The sequence below is a fragment of the Molothrus aeneus genome, chromosome 5 (genome assembly GCF_037042795.1).
Source record: "Molothrus aeneus isolate 106 chromosome 5, BPBGC_Maene_1.0, whole genome shotgun sequence".
In the NCBI taxonomy this organism is placed as follows: Eukaryota; Metazoa; Chordata; class Aves; order Passeriformes; family Icteridae; genus Molothrus; species Molothrus aeneus.
Genome location: NC_089650.1, coordinates 63,817,948 through 63,835,472, shown reverse-complemented (window position 1 = coordinate 63,835,472; position 17,525 = coordinate 63,817,948). Strand labels below are relative to the sequence as shown.

The window sequence follows — 17,525 nt, the reverse complement described above, 5'->3', positions numbered from 1 at the left end:
TGAGGGAGGCGGCCGAGCGAGAGGGGAACTGTGAGGGAAAAAGCGCGGGGTGCGCGGTGGTCACCGGCCTTCCCTGCTCGTGCGGGTTAAGCAGTGTTGCTGAAAATGAGTATTTTCGAACCAGAGAAAACTATCAAAAGTGGGCGAAACAAAAGATTCTGCAGCAGGAAGATCTGTAAGCACAGTTGGAGTTAGGGTTTTTGACTCATTTGGCCTCAGTGGATATCCCATCTTTCTTGTCCAAGCTTCCCTGGCCCATTCGTGTCCGGCCGTGCTGATTTATTTTTTCACGGGCCTATGGAGAAGCTGTGAGAAAAGCAGAATGTGCACTTTTGAGAATAACAACTGTTAGACTTTAATAACTATAGTTAAATGCTAGTTGTAATTATGGTGTACTCAGTGTAATCAGGTGAGGTAGAATTGGTTATTACTATGAGAATGTAGTAGGCATTTCTTAAATTCTTTGTCTGTAGTGGGCTTTTTTTTATAAAAATAGTGTCCTTACACTGCAGCGGGTTAAGCAGGGGTCAAAGTTTTGATGTAGAAAATGTATGTGAGGGTTTTAAATTGAGTGGAGTTCTCATCTGTGGCTCTAAACAAAACCAAGCTGGAAGATTGTCAAACAAGGAGCCTGAACACAATAACAATATATATTTCTATATAAGTTATATGTATTTTAACAGTATCACTTTTGTTCTTTCCGTAACAGAATATTTTTGCCTTGAGGAGCTCTTGAAGAAATCCTGCTGAAACTATGGACGGTAAGGGAGAAAATTCTGTTCCGTTATCAGCCTGTTAGCTAATAAGTTCAAGTATTCAGAAAACCTGGTGAGGCTTTTAGCAAAGGAATTTACACTCCCCTGAGTTTATTTGCTGAGTCCTTTGAGGTTGCCTCTTGCTTTCTTTATTGTCACTTTCCTGTGAGGCTGCTGTTTGCCTTCCCTGGTTTGGTGTTTTCCTCAGCAGCAAAGGCTAAATCAGTTTCTTGGCTTGCTCAGATTTTCATTTCTGCTCTGTCATATTCTTCTCTCTGTACTTATCTCTTCTCCATTTTTGTCCTTATTTCTTTGTTCTCCTCGTTTTTCCAGGAGCACACTGTATCCTATGAGATGCTTTGTTGCCTGCCTTGCACATCCCTCTTCCCCTTCCTTTGGCAAAAGCCACATGAGTGTGTCTGTTGGCTACATGTTTACAGGTTCCAGGCTTTTCTGTGTAACAGCAGCTGCTGTTCGAGGAACTGCAGAGGAGGAAAAGCCAGTGCTGAGTAGCTGGCAAGTTTTCTGCTGAGTGCCAGCCTGTGCCACGAGCTGAGAGCATCTGCAACTACATTTCCATCTGGCCTCACAGCCAGAAGCTGCTCTAGATGCCTTTAGTTAAACCTGAAATGTATTCTTTTTAAAAATGCTACTTGCTGCTCTGATTTAGTTTCAGTTGTCATTAGCTTGTAATCAAGGTGTCTTGGATGTTTATTCCTTAGCAGCTTTTCTTTAACTCGACAGAAATAACTCTGGGTTTGATTTTTGCCTTAGCTGATGATGACTTGGATCTGCTGGCTTCTCTTCTGGAAGAAAATGAAGCAACTGAGGAGGGGAATTCTCCTGAGGAGGAAGATGCTCCAGAGGATGAAGATGGAGAACCAGATGAGTATGATGAGCTCTTTGATGCAGAAGATGATGCGTCCTACACTGAGGAGGCTGATGCTGAGGACAGCACGATTGATGAGCAGAAGGAGAACTTGGCTGCGCTGTTTGGAGATGTAGAGGACCTGGTGGAAGAGGAGGAGGCAGAGAAAGCTGTCCCCACTTCAGCTCCCAGTCAGGCAAAGGAGAAAACCAATGAAGAACTGCAAGGTTTCTGCAACAGCTTCTTTGATATATTCTGTCTCTAGAGAGCTAGAGGGCAAGAGGCATGGCCTGCCCCTTCTTGATGATGGCTGGAGAGGAAATACTGAAAGGCCTTGTGAAAGTTTCTAAGTTCAGTTTTCAGGATCCAGTGGCCAAACTCACCAAACCTGTTTTCCCAAAAGAAAGAGAGAGGACTTAAGTAAGCCAGGGAGACTAACAGAGCTGTGCTGAGTAGCATAGGGAAGGTTGCCTGTGTACCTGTGCCTTGTCTGATGAAGAGCAATGTTGCCTCAGTCTTCAGGGCATCACATATCATCCTGGCATCTTTCACCAGCAGGATTCCCTTCCCCCCCAGGATTATTGACAGGAGGTTCTGCCCCAGCAGTGTGGAAGCAGAGCTGGCCACAGCTTTCCTGTGTCCAGGCTGTGTATTTGATTATAGAAGGAAGTACTTCTTAATGCTAAGGAGTGCAATCATCAGCCATTTAAATTGTCTTATGGTGATCAGAAAAGTTTTATTCAACATGGGAACACCACAATTAAGTAAAATATTTTTATGAGAGGACCCAGCTCCAGGCTGTATAGAAAAGTTTGCCTTCACTATGTAGAATCAAGTAAATCTGCACTGAGACTCAAGTCTTCATTTAAGTTTCCATGATGCAGTAAAACTGCCAGACTTCCAGAGATCTCATAAATCCCTGCGTGCAATGGCTTCCTGGTGTCTTCATTATTATCCTTTTTCTTCTCCTTTCTTTCCTAGCTGAGCTGAGAAAATTGCAAGAACAGATGAAGACGTTACAGGAGCAGTTGCAGAAGACTGCACTTGGGCAAGAATCCAGTTCAGGCCCTGAGAAGAAAACCCCTGGTAATGAAACTAATTAAATGGATTTATGATTTATTGGCTTACCCATGTGAGTTTATAGGCAGGACTTAAAATAATCCTGAAGCAGGCACTAAGTAGCAAGGAGGAGTGGTGATCTGGTGTGTTCCCACACAGGTTGTTTTTTACAGCTACAGATGAAAACAGTTTTGGTCTCTGGATCATGGGTTAATTCTACATTGGACAGGTTTCATGACAAAGTGCTCCAGACTCTTCTGGAGGTGTCTCTTACTGGCAGATGTTGGTACACCCAGTATATGCAGCTGTGCTTGTTGCTAGAGTGTGCTAGATGTAGTAATGAACCTTCATGGGAAGATTGCAAAACAGGGAATGTTTCTACTTTCCACAGTTTGAGGTTGCAGTGACATCCAAAGTCTTAAGTTGTCATGGGGAAGAGTCTTTGTCACTTTTTCAGCTGTTGCATTTCAGCTGACAACTTGGCTGAAAGGTTTCCAAGTGGGGCACTGACCTGGACTTGTTTTTCAGGAATTACACTTTTTGGAGCAGTGCTTAGAGCCTGAGTCCAGATTCCAAGGTCTCATAGTTTTTTGTTCCCTTGGCCAGGTAAATCTCCCTGTCCACCCTTAAAGGAAAGGAAAGTTCAGAAGCTGCAAGAGTCACCATGCTTCTCAGCCCAGCTGGGCAATCCTTTACCACCAGCCAAGCAAGGAAGGCAGAAATCAAAAGCATCTTCAGCAGGTACCATTCCCAGTCTGCCTTTTACTAAAGCCACTGAGCTGCTGTTGAAAGCTTGTATTTCCCAGTAGTGGTGGTGTGGACACATCCAGGACAGTGTCACACTACTCAGTGCACCAGGAGTGATCTGGTCACAGTGGCAGAGAGCTTGTTAATTAATTATTAAATTAATTATTGTATTCTTTGTAATGGGAGCTCTGCCTTTTTTCTTCTGCTAAAGAGAACAAGATTCCTCCTCCACGGCAAGTCCTCAGTCTGGCGTTCCAGCCTCTCAAGTCTGCCGCAGGGAACACCCCCAGTAAGGTGACCAGGGAGAAGACTCCTCCTGTGCCTGCATGCTCCAGCACAGCCACACAGCCAGTGTCTGTGGAAACCTTCTCAGGACTGAGATTAAGGTCAGCAGCCCAGCTCTGAGCCCTGTCTGGGGCCATCCCCTCCAGTAAAGGCAAAGAAAACAAAATGTATATAGGTGGTTTAACCATGTCAGATTAGTCACTTATCATGAAGGGATGTAACACAAAGCCACAGCACTGGCTGGTTGATCAATAATCATGTAACAGTGACTTTTGGCTCAGTACCATGTTTCTGTTTTCACTTCTGCTCTTTTCTAACAGAAAAGCTCTAATTTCATTAGCACTGCCTTCCCTGGGATATCCTCAGTGGCAGAGCAGGAAAGCAGTGGCCATGTGCAAAGCCCAGCTGAGCTCCAGTTGACCCAGGTTTTGCTGCACATGGAAGCCTCAGGAACCACTCACCATCCCTGTACTCAGTGTGGCCACAAGAGGACTCTGAATCCTCACAGTGTCCTCACCAGAACGAGCTGTATTCCCAGCTCAGTCAGCCATTCTTGGTTAGTCTGAAATGAGCAGAGTTAATGTAGGCTTGGGGCTGAGTTGCAGTGCAGCTATTTGGATAAAAAACCAGTGTCATCAGTAGCTTTCTGATATGGGGGGTTTTATTTCACGTGACCTCAGGGTGAAGCAAGGCACAGAGGTGTTTTGCAGGAAGATGTAGTCTCCCCAGAGAAGTGCTGGTTCTTTTTGATTGTCCATTTGTGCCAATGGATGCGTTGTCTTTTCCCTGCTTTTACTGGATCTAGAAAACCCCGGGTGTCTTCAGCCGAAATGGACAGGAAAATGGCTAACAGGAAGCTCATCCGACTGTCTCAGCTGAAGAACAAACTTGCTACTGAAAATCTGGAGGAAATAGACTGGGTAACGTTTGGAGTCATAGTGAAGAAGGTCACTCCTCAGAGTGCAAATAATGTAAGTAACATCACTGTATCCCTTGCTCAGTTCAAGTGAAATGCTGGTGGTCTTTGCTGAGAAACTTCCTTAGATCTTCAACTTAATCAGCCAACTTCATGAATTGTGGGGGTCCCAGTTGTGGGTTTCTCTGGGTCTGGATTGAAGGCACTTGAGATGGCAGTTCATGTTGGGACTCAGCTATTTATTGTTTCTTATCAGTAAAAGTCTCACTACTGTGAGTTCAGCAGCTTTTCATTAGAAGGCACAAAATGGCCAACAATCTCTTGTTCCAAGGTCTTTTAAGACTAAACTATGCAATTAAGAACTGACACCCAGATTATTTTCCCTTTTAACCCAATAACTGATCCCAAAGAGCTGCAATGCTGACTTTCCTGCCCAATTACAAAATGCCACCCAAACCCATGAAGGAGGAAGAAGAAGCATGAAGAAGAAACCTACGACAACACCCTGTGCCCTCCATCTTGCTTCCATCCACAACATACTAAAAATTCCAAAACCTAAATTTCTCATCAAGTGATAGACCTACACTGCTTTCTATAATCTATTTCACACTTTTGTGGATTCTAGTCTTGAAGTCTGGGAAACTTTCTCCATGGATGAGGGTCAAAGTCAGTGCTCCCCCTGGGGGTCAGGGCACCCCAGAGTAGACAGAAATATTCCCAATGCTTTGGGTTTCCACAATGTAGTTAATGGAAAACTTCTGTAGTAAAGATCTGGGCTTGTCTGGTTTCATCCAGTGTTGTGTCCTGTAGAAAGTCATTGATGAAACAGATCTGGATATGCCGTGGTTTTGCGTGTTCAGTGGGGTAGAAACCTCTTTATTCAACAAACAAGTGTGCTGCCCAGCTTTGATATCAGAAGGGTTGGTAGGGCAGTAGCAGAATTATTTGCTATTTTGGCCTTTAGGAACCCCAGAACTGGCAACATGGATGGCTGGAGATACTGTACCTAAGCCCTACTGTGATTGCAAACTGTGCTTTTCTAAATCATGAAAACCTTGGGAGGGGGAAAGTCAGAGTAGCTCTTGAAAAGAAACAGCCAGTGGGGACGCAGTCAGTGTGTGCAGCAAAGCTGAGAGGAAAGGGGGTGTCTGTTCCAGGGCAGGACCTTCAGCATCTGGCGGCTGAACGACCTGCGGAACCTCAACGAGTGCGTCTCGCTCTTCCTCTTCGGTGAAGTCCACAAGGAGCACTGGAAGACTGACCAAGGCACAGTCATTGGCCTGCTCAATGCCAACCCCATGAAACCTAAAGAAGGCTCAGATGAGGTGAGAGGATTTTTCATTCAGCTGTAGATAAAAACCCATACTGAACCTTTTCATATTTGGCTGAGATTTCACTTTATAGCACATCTTCATGTTGAAATTGCAGCAGTCTGCCCAACAGTTTGAATTGCATTCAGGTAGTTGATGGTGTGTATCTGCTCCTGGCCTCCTGGGAGACTGATCTTCAAGAACTCATATTAAACATTTAAACCCGGAGTTTATTCCAGTTTTTAATCTGCTCTCAGTAGCAGTTGGCTCTTCCACAAATATAGAGAGCGTATTTTCATTTCAGTTTATTCAACTACTTCAGTGTAACACCTATTTCAGCCTAGAGGTCTCTCAAAGCTGAAAAAGGTGGAGAAGTACATTTCTCTCTTCTAATTGAAGCATGAGATATGACTTCAACATGTTTCTGGTTCAAAAATCGCAACAGAGAGGCAGCAATATTTGATTTATAAATAAACAACGTATTATGTAAATATATGTCAACTGATACATAGTAGTTCACTTGTTTAATTGATTATTTATAAATGCAGAACATGCAGAACATTTAAGATGGCTTCATTTTGCTAATAAATTAATATATTTTTAATTGCACTGGAATGGAACCCATTTCCAGTTACTTCTGTCAAGGGGGATTTCAGTCTATTAGCTGATGATGTAGTGTTCTGCGTGTTAAATTCTCCAAATAGAAAAATTAAGGCTCTCATTAATTGTCTTTTAAGCTGTATAATTGCTTAAATTAGCATGAATAAGCAGTAGATAGTCCCGTTGGTGAGCAGAAAGGCACACCAGATTTAATAGGAGGGCTGCATTTAACTGTCAAGAATGGCTCCTCCTAGCTGAAATGTTCACATTTATTACTACATTAAAACCGACTTCTGAAATTGTTCCTTGGCTACAGACACAGTCCCTGGTGTATTTGGGGGTGTGAAGCAGACACTTCTTGCACAGGACTCAGTTTTGATTGGACCAAGACATTTGGAGAAGGACAGAGAGCTCTGGTACAGCTCTTCCTCCCATCCCTTGCTGGATGTGGAGGTTAATGATGGTATCAGAGCCAAGGAGCTGTACAGGACCATTTACAGCAAATTAGAACTGCTTTAGGTGTTGTTTGGTTTCCTGAGGCTCTGAGCATAGAACTGAAATGTCTTTCACTTGGCTTTCTTAAGCTAGGCCTGCATTTTAAGACTACATTGTTAGTACCAGAGGTACTGAACCAGATCAGAGACAAACCAGTGACATCTAGAAAGAGGTCTGACCAGGAGTGTTCTGTTTTCTGTCTAGGTGTGTTTGTCCATTGACCATCCCCAGAAGATCCTCCTCATGGGAGAAGCTCTGGATATGGGCACCTGCAAAGCCAGGAAGAAGAATGGTGATCCTTGTGCACAGATTGTGAACCTGGTCTGTATCTCAGTAATCAGGGCATTCCTAAGCTGTTGGTGAAAATCTGGCTGCTGATTTTGTACTCATACTCTGACTTTTTTACTTGTTTCTGGATCTTGACTTGCAACTAACTAAAGTGGGTGGAGAAAGTGAGAAATGAAACTCAGAGGAGCTGTTTCTGTGCTGTCACTGTGAGGGGATTTCCCTAAATGCCAGGTTGGTGCTGCAGTGAAAGGAGATGGTATTGACCCATGAGGCCACAGCCTTTCACTCTCCTTTGCTCCATTGCAAGCTTCCATGCATTGCACTAGAAAACTCATTCAGAGAAAAACAACATGAGATTTTTTTTTTGGGAATGGCTATTTTTTGGAATTGTTTTACCCAGTAAGCTTCCTTGTCCAGCATACCTGCAAGCTGTTAGAGTACTTACACCTGAATGTGGGGCACTGGAAATGAGAGAAAAAAGTTTTGGGATCCTTTCAGGACATTACTGACTTGTACTAGTTTAAAGGATTTGTGGATTATGTTACTTCATGGCTATGGTGATGCTGTGATAGCTGAAAGGAACCTTGTCTGAGTCAGAAGGGTTGAAGATAGTAGGGTATCAGAAGGAGGAGAAAAAATGAAGGAATTAAGAACTGGGAAGAAGAAAAACACAGGAGGTACTTGTAGCCAATCAAGTCTGTGATTGCAGACCCACTCTAGGAGAAGGCTGTGCAGACAGTACATAAAACTGAGTGAGGAATACAGAATCTGGGCAAGATGTCCTGGGTGGGAAATGAGCTGACTTCAAGGAATACCTTAAAATTCCTTGATGCACAGGGTTGTTTCTAGTGATTAGTACAGGCAATTTTAGCTTTGTTTTTTGTTGCTCAAGTGTGGGCATATTTTTGCTTCGTTGATCAAATGCTGGAGTACCACAGTAGAGATGTTACTTCATTTTAGCCATACAAGGATGCATGTGGGGGAGAGGAATGGAGGGAATTGTAATTGCTGGTGTTCTGTAACAGGCCTCTCCTGTTTCCTTTCAGAATGACTGTGAATACTGTCAGTACCACATCCAGTCCCAGTACAAGAAGCTCAGCTCGAAGCGAGCAGATCTGCAGTCCACCTTCTCTGGGGGCCGCATTCCCAGAAAAGCTGCTCGGAAAAATCCCACTTTGAAGGAGAGGCTGTGTCAGGATGGCTTTTACTATGGAGGAGTCTCTTCAGCAGCATATGCAGCTTCAGTGTAAGATAAACCATTTATTTCCCTTGCTTTTGAACAGAACTTCCCAGAATTACATATACAAGGGAGCCTGAAGCTATGTCTAAGGGAATCTATTCATTTAGAGAATGCCTTTGCCTTAACTACATTCACTAAGCAGGAATAAAGCCCCACACTTGGCATAATCCTACTGGCCACATGGGGTAACAGAGCTGCTGTTTGACAGGAAAATTTAAAGTTAGTACTAAGATGTGGTAAGGGTTGTTTTTACCTCTACATGAGTACTATGGTGTGAAGCCAGGCAGCTTTGTGTTTCAGTAGATTAATGGACTTTGAGATCATGAGATCCCAAACATTCGAGTCTCTGAGATTGGATGTGTATTTTCTTAGGGCTTATTGCATTCAATCCCAGAGTCAGTGTTTTCTGTATTTCCTCATGTCTTCCCTGGCTGAAATAATACATTGTCACTCTGGGTTAATGAGGAAACAGGGCTGACCAAGATCAGTATGCATCTCATAGGGGCCAGGTCCTTTATCCAAATCCCATGAAGACAGCTGTGGAAAGATGAATCGCAGCTGGATCCAGCCCTGTGCTTGGACACAGCTTTTATTCCCTTACCACTGCCCTCTGATACCTGGTGTGACTCCACAGTAATGAAGCAATTCCAACCTCCTTTCCATCCCTGGAACGACCTGTGAGCAAAGCAAAGCTTTGATCTATGTTTAGTTTTCCTGTAATGCAAAGGAAATACATATCTCAACAAAGGGAGAAATAGGAGATCCTAAGCATTATGCTGGAATTTGGATTTAGTTTCACATCCTTTCAAAAACCAGACAGCTGGCCCTTTAGGTGGCTGGAGTTTTGCTGTAGCACTGGGCTAGCATTCAGGCTTCTGTCCTTACTCTAAGCATGGGAAAACTCTGATATTCTGTATTTGTTTCCTTTTTCTAGTGCTGCAGCTGCTGTGCCAAAAAGGAAGATTCAAACCACTCTTTCCAACCTGGTCGTGAAAGGATCTGATGCAATTGTCCAGGAAACCAGGCAGAAAATTGGTACCCAATTACTCAAGTAGTCTCTTCATTCTTTAGATGTTTCCAGCTCGATGTGTAGATGTGTCCCAGGGCCTTCTAGTCACTAACTGAACCTGGCAGTCACTTTGCTGCAGAAGGGGTCATTTGCTTCCTCAGTTGGTCAAAACTCCTCTTCCTTCTTGAGATCACAGTTTCAAGGCAAATGTAATAAGCAACTGTGTGGCTTCTTGCATCTTTTTTTCATCAGTGCCCCCAAATTAAGTCTCCTGTTCTGTCTTTGGACAGTGACAGAAGATCTTTGCCAGATTAATGGGAATTGGAAGTTTTAAGAACTTTGAATCAGAGGATTTATTTTATTTGATTAAAATAAATTACTTCTGCCACCTTGAAAGCTTCTAAGGAATACTAAGTATAAATCAGTCAGGTCTGCAATGCAGGCTACCTCCTGAGAACCCACCTTGTTTCTAGTGCTTTTCTTTTGTGTCAAAGCATGTTCCTTTTGTAGCCCCTGGGATGTCATCAGTCTCCCCTGCCTCTGTTTTGTTTCTGTAAAGCTCTTAATATTACACTCTTGATGCTCTTTGGACAGCAGGTGACAGATTATTCAAACTGTGTTCTAGGTGCCACTTAGTCTTATTTACATCTTCCAGTTCCATCTGTTGGTTGCCTCCCTTTCAGACAACATAGAGTATATCCATAGCAGCTTTTAGCTGCTCTGAATTCTGCAGGGATAAAGTGTGGAGCCTTCAGGACTGTCAAGCATCCTAAAAACAGGAATGGTGCAAGTAACACAGACAGCCAAGGCTGATGAGGAACTGATTGAGTTGCTGAAGTGATAGAAATGTCTGTGACAAATGACAAGACCTTGGGCAACCAAATATAATGTAAAGGTTGGTCTTGCTTTGAGAAGTGGTCAGCTGACCTGCAAGGGTTTCTTCCAACCTAGACAAGTTTACATCTCAAAAGCCAGGCCTGCTTCCCTTCCTCAGGTCAAATCTGTTGTATTTCTGCCTCTTCCACTCAGGTGCAGCAAAGAGACCCATGCAGTGTTCTGAAGAATTCAGGGAACTGCTGGCACAGCCAACTTTTGGAGCACGAAACCTCTGCAAACACTGGACCAAAACAGGTATTGTCCTTTTGCCTGAAGGAAGACCCACTCCCAAAATCACTCGACCTCCTTCTGAACAAAGTGGCTTTTTATTTTGCTTTATTATTTTTTCCCAGATGCTGAAAAGAAGCAAGGGGCAGATTTCCAGTCTATCTCTGCTTCAGCCCTGATCAAGCAACAGAAACAGAAATTGCTGGAGGCCAGAAGAAAGCGATCTGAAGAGATTCAGAGGCGGTAAGACACACTGGATTTCACAGGAAGGTTCTGTTATTGTATCCATAAGGATAGCTCTGTTTTCACTTCTTCTCAGCTTTGTGTGATCTCTCTCTGATTTTAGCTTTGAAAACAATTGGTCATTTACTCCTTCTGGTGACTTGTTCAAGTCACTTTTGATTTCAGTGACCTAATGAGTCCTTTACCAGTTTTGTTTTCTTCTCCTGAATGCCAAAATTGCTGTGTGTTTCTTTTAGCAATTAAAGGCCAAATAGTAAAAAATCTTAGTCTGCATCCCCTCCTATTGGTTTCTTAAACCTTTTTATTTGTGATTTATGTCTCTAATTGAATGAATTATTCTTGTCTTACAAGGTTTCTCCAGAACACAGGTAAAGCCAGCATTCCTGCTCTCCCATCCTCCTCCAGACAGACCTCCCTCCATTCCCCAGTGCCCGGGGCAGAGTTTCCCAAAGCTGCAAAAATGTCAACTCCTCAGAGGCCCAGGCTAGGTACAGGCTTCTCAGAAGGAGAAGATATCCTCTTCTTTGACAAGTCTCCTCCTCCAAGGCCAAAGCTAGACAGCTTGGCAGAAGCCAAAAAGGTACCAGCTCTTTGGGTCTTTAAAGTATTAAACAGAGGTTAAGGGAAATTTGGTTTGTGGTAGAAGAGGACTCTCTGGTCAGCTCAGTTCTGGTGTTGGTGAAGTTTCTCATTTGTGGGATCACACTGGCCATGTTCCAGCACACAGGATACTTGTCAGTGCCAAAGTCCCTGCTGCCATCTTGCCTTCAATCAATCTCTTGAGGGAAGGGATTTGTGCTGAAAATCCCTGGAGAGCTAAACTCTGGCACTGCTAGTGCAGTGTAATGCAGGTGTTTGACAGGTAGGTAAGCAACTGGTTTAGCTGTGTTGTGCCATGAGTCTGGATAATTTTATTTTCCAGCCAAAACAGTCTGCATCTTTTTTGGCAAAAATTTGTTCATTGTTTGTCAAGAAACTTTTCCAGCTAGAATGAGGAGGTCTTAGCATTCTGGGAGTATGAGAAGGAATAGTTGTAATAGATTTTCTATTAGTTCCTAATTATTATAAATTTATGTGCAAATCTCAAGTGAATTGATTTTTCTGAAAAACTTGCTGATTTGTGAAGCAGGTAAAGCTCAGCTGCAGAGACACCAGGCCTGGTAACACCTGTGGAGAGGTGATTTTCTGCTTTGGGAAATCCCAAAAGGTTGGGTGTATGTCAGAGCTGGGAATTCTCTTGGGCCTCTCTCCAAACAGCTCCATGCTCAGGCCAGTGGATGTTGTCTCTTCCAGCTGACAGCCTTTCTCTGCTAGTCCTGGGATCAGGAGCTGGAACCAGACAGGTCACACCCTCAGTTCCCTGCTCTTTCTGTTTTCCAGCTGGCTGCAATACAGCGACTGCGAGCAAAGGGCCAGATCCTTCCCAAAACAGACCCAAACAGCGTCAAGAGGAAGCGGACTGATGCTGAGGATGTCCTAGAAATTGTTGAAAGAGTTGAGAAAAATGTTGCTCAGCCACGAGGTGCAGAAGCAGACAGTGGTATGTACTGTTAGCTTCTAGAACAGAAAAAATGTGCTTCTGTCCTACTGACAGAGCAGGAGTTGCTCTGGGTTAAGGACTTAATTGCTGTGCTAAAAAGAAGCCAAGTTAGGTCTGTTTGGAACTTCCAAGGGTTTGTTGGAAAGACTAAAAAAAAAATCTCTAACCCTGTGGACAAAGTTTGAGATGTAATCTCTGCTATCTCCCTGTGCTCATCTCTGTTCTCTTTCTTCTGGCACTTGAGTATCTGCAGTGCAAGGCTGACTTCACCAAGGGAGAACAAGAACCCTCCCACCTGGGAAAGTGTCTGAATTTTTTGTGGGAACTTGAGTTTGCCTGCTGGTGATTTACTGTGTGATCTTGGATGAATTGTTTAATTCCCTTTAAAGTTTCTTCATCAGTCAGTGAGGGAACACTGCTTGCACTCCTGGGAGCAATGTGAAAATTCCTAGTACAGTGCTTTGAGAGAAGATGCAATGTTATTTTTAAAAAATACTTTTATTTTTTCTGAAGCCATATTTGAACTTGTTTTCATGTTCCCAAACTGTGAAAGGCTGCTATTTGACCTGAACATCTGCCTGAGAGACCTGAGACTTCCAAAATCTCCTGCAGTGAGCAAGTTTAGCCATCAGAGCCTTGTTATGTAGGACTGAACCTTTTTGTCTCCCTAGAAATGGATGAACTGGAACCTGCCCAAAAGAAACGGCGTGAGCAGCTGGCCTATCTGGAGTCAGAAGAGTTCCAGAAAATCCTGAAGGCCAAGTCCAAGCACACAGATGTCCTAAAAGAGGTATGGCCTCCATCCAGCTGTGACTGAGGGCTTAGAACTGGGAGCTGACTGGACTCCTCATGATTTCAGCAAGAAGCAGGCACCCAGCATCTCACGGGCTCCAGCCTGTCCTGAGGAGTAGGGCTGGGTGTCTCTGGCATGCAGGGCACAGTGCCTGCATCCAGCACTGCTGCCATAGCCAGGGTAAGGCCATGTTGCCAGTTGACACCAGTTTTATTCTTGTGTTTGGAAGAATCAGTGAAGTTTCCTATTGGTGGATAACCAAAAAAATCCCTCTGCCTTAAAATCAAATGAGCCACATGCCTATTTTGTCCCTCATTACTTGACATCTTGGCCACATAAAGCCAGCTGCCACCTTCATCTGGGGCTCATGTCAGCTGTGAAATGCCATCAGGTGCCCTGGAGAGCTGAGAGCTTGGCTTTGTCACACTGGGGGTCTCTGCTGAGCACTTCCCCAGAGTTGCAGCACCTCCAATGGCACAGGGCTCTTGTCTTGGACACAGTGACAAGTCATAGTTGTTTTAAGGTCTTCTGGGGAGTAATATTTTGGCTAAGAACCCATTCCATTCATTCCATCTGCCTACCTGACTTCTCTCTGCACTGTCCTCGTGGCTATGTGCTCATTTCACTACTTCCTGCTGTTGTTAACCTTCCCACTCGTGCATTTCAGAGCTGGCTCGTGTCAGTGCAGTGAGCTACAGCACGTGTACAATAATGGATTGTTTGAAACAAGAGAGATGTTGTGTTTCTCTGCTCCCAGACTGCAGTCTGCTTCAAGCAGGCCTGATAATAAGTGGCCTTTGGGCTATTTATGGAGTGGCTTCTCCCCTCTTTGTGTCCTCACAACCCATTTTGTGTGCCCCACAGGCTGAGGCTGAACTGCAGGAGAAATACTTTCAGCCCCTGGTGAAAAAGGAAGAACTGGAAGAGAAGATGAGGAACATTAAGGCAGTGAAATGTCGAGTTGTGACATGTAAAACAGTGAGTGAAGGGGAGCCAGGGTACCAGCAGGGGAGTGGAACATGGATCCTACAAAATGGTGCAGGACTATCCTGCAGACTCCCATCTGCCACTCTCTTGGCTGTGGTCCAGTGCAGGGATTGATGTTTTGTTCCTCATGCCTGTTGCTGAGAGCAGTTCAGAGTGACTGAGACATGGCAAGGCTTCAGTGCTTATGCCAGTGGTTCCATGGGTATTGCTGTCCTGAATTTCTCCATTTCTTCCATGAAGTGCTTTGAACCAGCACCCTCAGTTCCCCATATTTCATGAAAAAATAAGCAAAGTCCTTGAAAACATTAACACTGGGTGGGAATCCTCTATCTGCATGTCCAGGGATTTTGCCATCTGGAAGAGGATGGGAGCTTTATGACTGTCCCAAATGTGCTGAGAGGAAGGGAAGCACTCCTCCCACTTCCAAAGTTTCAGCCCCTGCTGAACTTTACCTCTTGCTGCCTTCCCTACCTGTTTTGGGTTGCACAGAGGGACTTGTGTCCCATGAAGTGCTGGGAGCAGGACCACAGGGTGCTGGCAAGGGGAGGATGGCATTAGAAGGAGCAGTGACAAAGCCTGGAGTGGTGATCCAACTGCTGGGCTCCTCGGGATGGGAGAGGACAGGGATGCTTTCCTCTGAACATTCAGCTGTTGCCGGTCCCCAGAGCAGGTCTCATACACACTCTCTCTCCTCCCTGACAGTGTAATTACACCTATTTCAAGCCTCTGGAGACTTGTGTGCAGGATAACCACAACTACCTCTGGCATGATGCCATCAAGAGATTTTTCAAATGTCCTTGTGGAAGCAGAGCTATTTCCCTTGACAGGCTTCCAAAAAAGCCCTGCAGGTAAGAAATGAGCCTCATGAAATAGGGACTGGGATTTAGGTACTGTCCCTTCACAAGTAACTTGCTGTGAGTCACATAACCATGTCCTAAAAGGGCAATGGTGGCCCTTGTGCCAAGGAGCATGGGCTGGGTGTGGGGCTACTTCAGGATCCCCTCACCCTGTGCAGCAAACACAGCACAGTGATCCTCACATGCCATCTTCATCTTTCAGTTACTGTGGCCTCTTCAAGTGGGAGCGAGATGGGATGCTAAAGGTGAGTGTGAGTGAGCACCTCAGCACTCTGGCTGCTTCCTGTGGTACTTCTGTCCCCCTCTGGTTCTGTGCCCCTGTAAGCTCCCAGCAAAGCCACCAGCTCTGTATTTTGGCAGGTACACACAGGTGCCTGCAGGCTGTGTTATAGTGCACTTCTACTTTTTGCTTTCTGTCCTCAAAGCTTTGTTTTATTTAACTGTGGGGAAATGGCATTTGAACAAAGTTATAAGAATTCAGAATGTCAAGGTCCCTAGAGGGTCTGTCAGTGCTTAGTCAGGTAATTTAGCCCTACCACAATTTCTGCCAGAGAAGTGTTTGGGAGATTCCTACCACACATTTAACTTCTTTTCTCCATGGTTTGTGTTTCCAGGAGAAAAAAGGTCCGAAGATCGGTGGAGAAACGCTTTTACCGAGAGGAGAAGAACAACCAAAATTTCTCAATAGTCTCAAGTGACCTGGAGTTGATTTCTTCCATAACATATGGATGGATTTTTGTGTCTGAAACACATTTATACTGGACTGCTAAGAGGATTCTGGTTTTAGTGATGAATCAGTAGGGGAATCAGTTTTTGATGAAAGGATCATCTGCCAAGGGTCCACCAGGCTGCTGCATGGATATGGAACTTTGTTCTTCTTTTAATTGACTGAAGAAGACTTCATGTGAAAGGCACAGTCATGCCTGTTCTTTCCAGCTAACAACACAAGAGTGACCTCACTATTAGGTGACAAATCATCATGAATGGGACTGACTGTAGATTCCATAAGCACTTATGAAATTAGTACCCTGATGTGTTGATGCCAACCTGTCTTCAGCTCTTGGACAAAAAGGGGGTGAGAGGGTTGTGGGCACAGAGCATTCTCCATTGGCTTCAAGATTACTCACTCTGAACCCTAGAAATAGATGTCAAACTGCTATCCTGAGTTTCTCCTTGGCTTACCTGTTACAAAACCCTTCCATGGCTTTGGCCCTGCAAGCCAGCAGTGCTTATGCTGGAAACTCAGAGCTCCCTGTCCCCCAGCACCATCCACACTACAGCGCTCTTGTGGCTACAGACCTGTAGCTCCCACTTTGAAAAACTTTTTAATGAATCTGGCACTACTTAGTGAGTGGTTTTAAAGAGCTGAGTGATTATATTTAAAGGTTTTTACCCTTTTTCTGGGATATTAAATAGGAACAGTAGCTGTGTCAGAACAAGTAGGATGAAATCTCCCTGCAAGAGGTGGCTCCTGAGAAATGCTGTCTCCATACAGGCATTTTTCTGATAGCACATCTCTCTAGGGATGCCTGGGGAATTAAACCAGCTTATCCTGGACCTGAGCCTTTTCCTGCCCCTAGCTCATGCCCATAGGATCACAGGATATTTTTAAGTGCCTAAACCCCCCCTAACCTTAGTGACTCAATCAAAGTGCTCCTAAACATCTCACATGTCCCAGTGGTCTTGTCAATGTGTCTTGTTTGCTTGCACAGGGGCTGGAAGAGAAATAAGTGACTTCATTTGGAGCAAATGGACAGATTACCTCAGCATTCTGCAGCCCTCATCTCTTACTGGTGCTTTTATTGGTGCCCTGTAGCATTGATTTCAGTCTCCTGTTGGTACCATTTGCTGAGTGGGACAGCATCAGTAACTGTGACATTGCTTGGCAATGTCTCCTGTGGATTCCTTATTCAGAATAAATAGAGTACAGATTAAAACACTCCCTGCCTGGGTCTGCATGGTATTTCTCTGAGGAAGAGGATGAGTTGCTTCCTCAACATCTTTGTTTTCTCCCAAGCTCAGTGGTGAATCACCAAAAGGAACTGGTTTGTTGTGGTCTGTTAGTTCAGCTTTCACAGAATTTGCTCATTCAGACTTAACAGGAGTTTCTCACCTGGAGTCCACAAAACCACCATGGAATTCCACGTTGGTCTCAGCCTTCAGGCAGCATGTTGAAAGCTTCACACTTTTGCCAGTTCCTGTCTCTTGGGCCCAAGGAAAGGAGATTCTGAAGAAATTAAAATGTCAAAGGAGGGTTAATGTTTTGTTTTCATTAATGCCCCCAGGACTGGGGTATGTAAGACATGTATCTCCATGGGAGTGAAAGCAATGCTTGTGTGCAAAAACAGGGTGAATAAACCAAACAAATTCCTTTGCTTAAGCTCTAGCAGTGAACAAGGAGTGGGGGAGATGGATATATTGGGATTTGT

General features: G+C 44.4%; 1 protein-coding gene across 1 annotated transcript; it reads left to right on the top strand.

Annotated features, from left to right (window-relative positions):
- Positions 1–721: 721 nt before the first annotated feature.
- MCM10 (minichromosome maintenance 10 replication initiation factor) lies at positions 722–15,885 on the top strand. The gene is made up of 19 exons (XM_066550985.1): positions 722–761; positions 1,530–1,850; positions 2,605–2,709; positions 3,289–3,423; positions 3,641–3,815; positions 4,520–4,685; positions 5,788–5,955; positions 7,240–7,356; positions 8,370–8,569; positions 9,498–9,598; positions 10,602–10,703; positions 10,802–10,919; positions 11,271–11,499; positions 12,300–12,459; positions 13,131–13,249; positions 14,117–14,230; positions 14,942–15,087; positions 15,299–15,341; positions 15,711–15,885. Exons 1-19 carry the CDS (start codon positions 755–757, stop codon positions 15,792–15,794), a joined length of 2,610 nt encoding a protein of 869 aa, XP_066407082.1. The 5' UTR covers positions 722–754; the 3' UTR covers positions 15,795–15,885.
- The last annotated feature ends 1,640 nt before the right edge of the window (positions 15,886–17,525 follow it).

Bases quoted from the DNA above. Each gene is read 5' to 3' on its own strand.
- MCM10 (XM_066550985.1), top strand. The intron at 10,920-11,270 runs GTAAGACACACT...TTGTCTTACAAG, and splicing joins TCTGAAGAGATTCAGAGGCG to GTTTCTCCAGAACACAGGTA. The intron at 13,250-14,116 runs GTATGGCCTCCA...TGTGCCCCACAG, and splicing joins ACACAGATGTCCTAAAAGAG to GCTGAGGCTGAACTGCAGGA.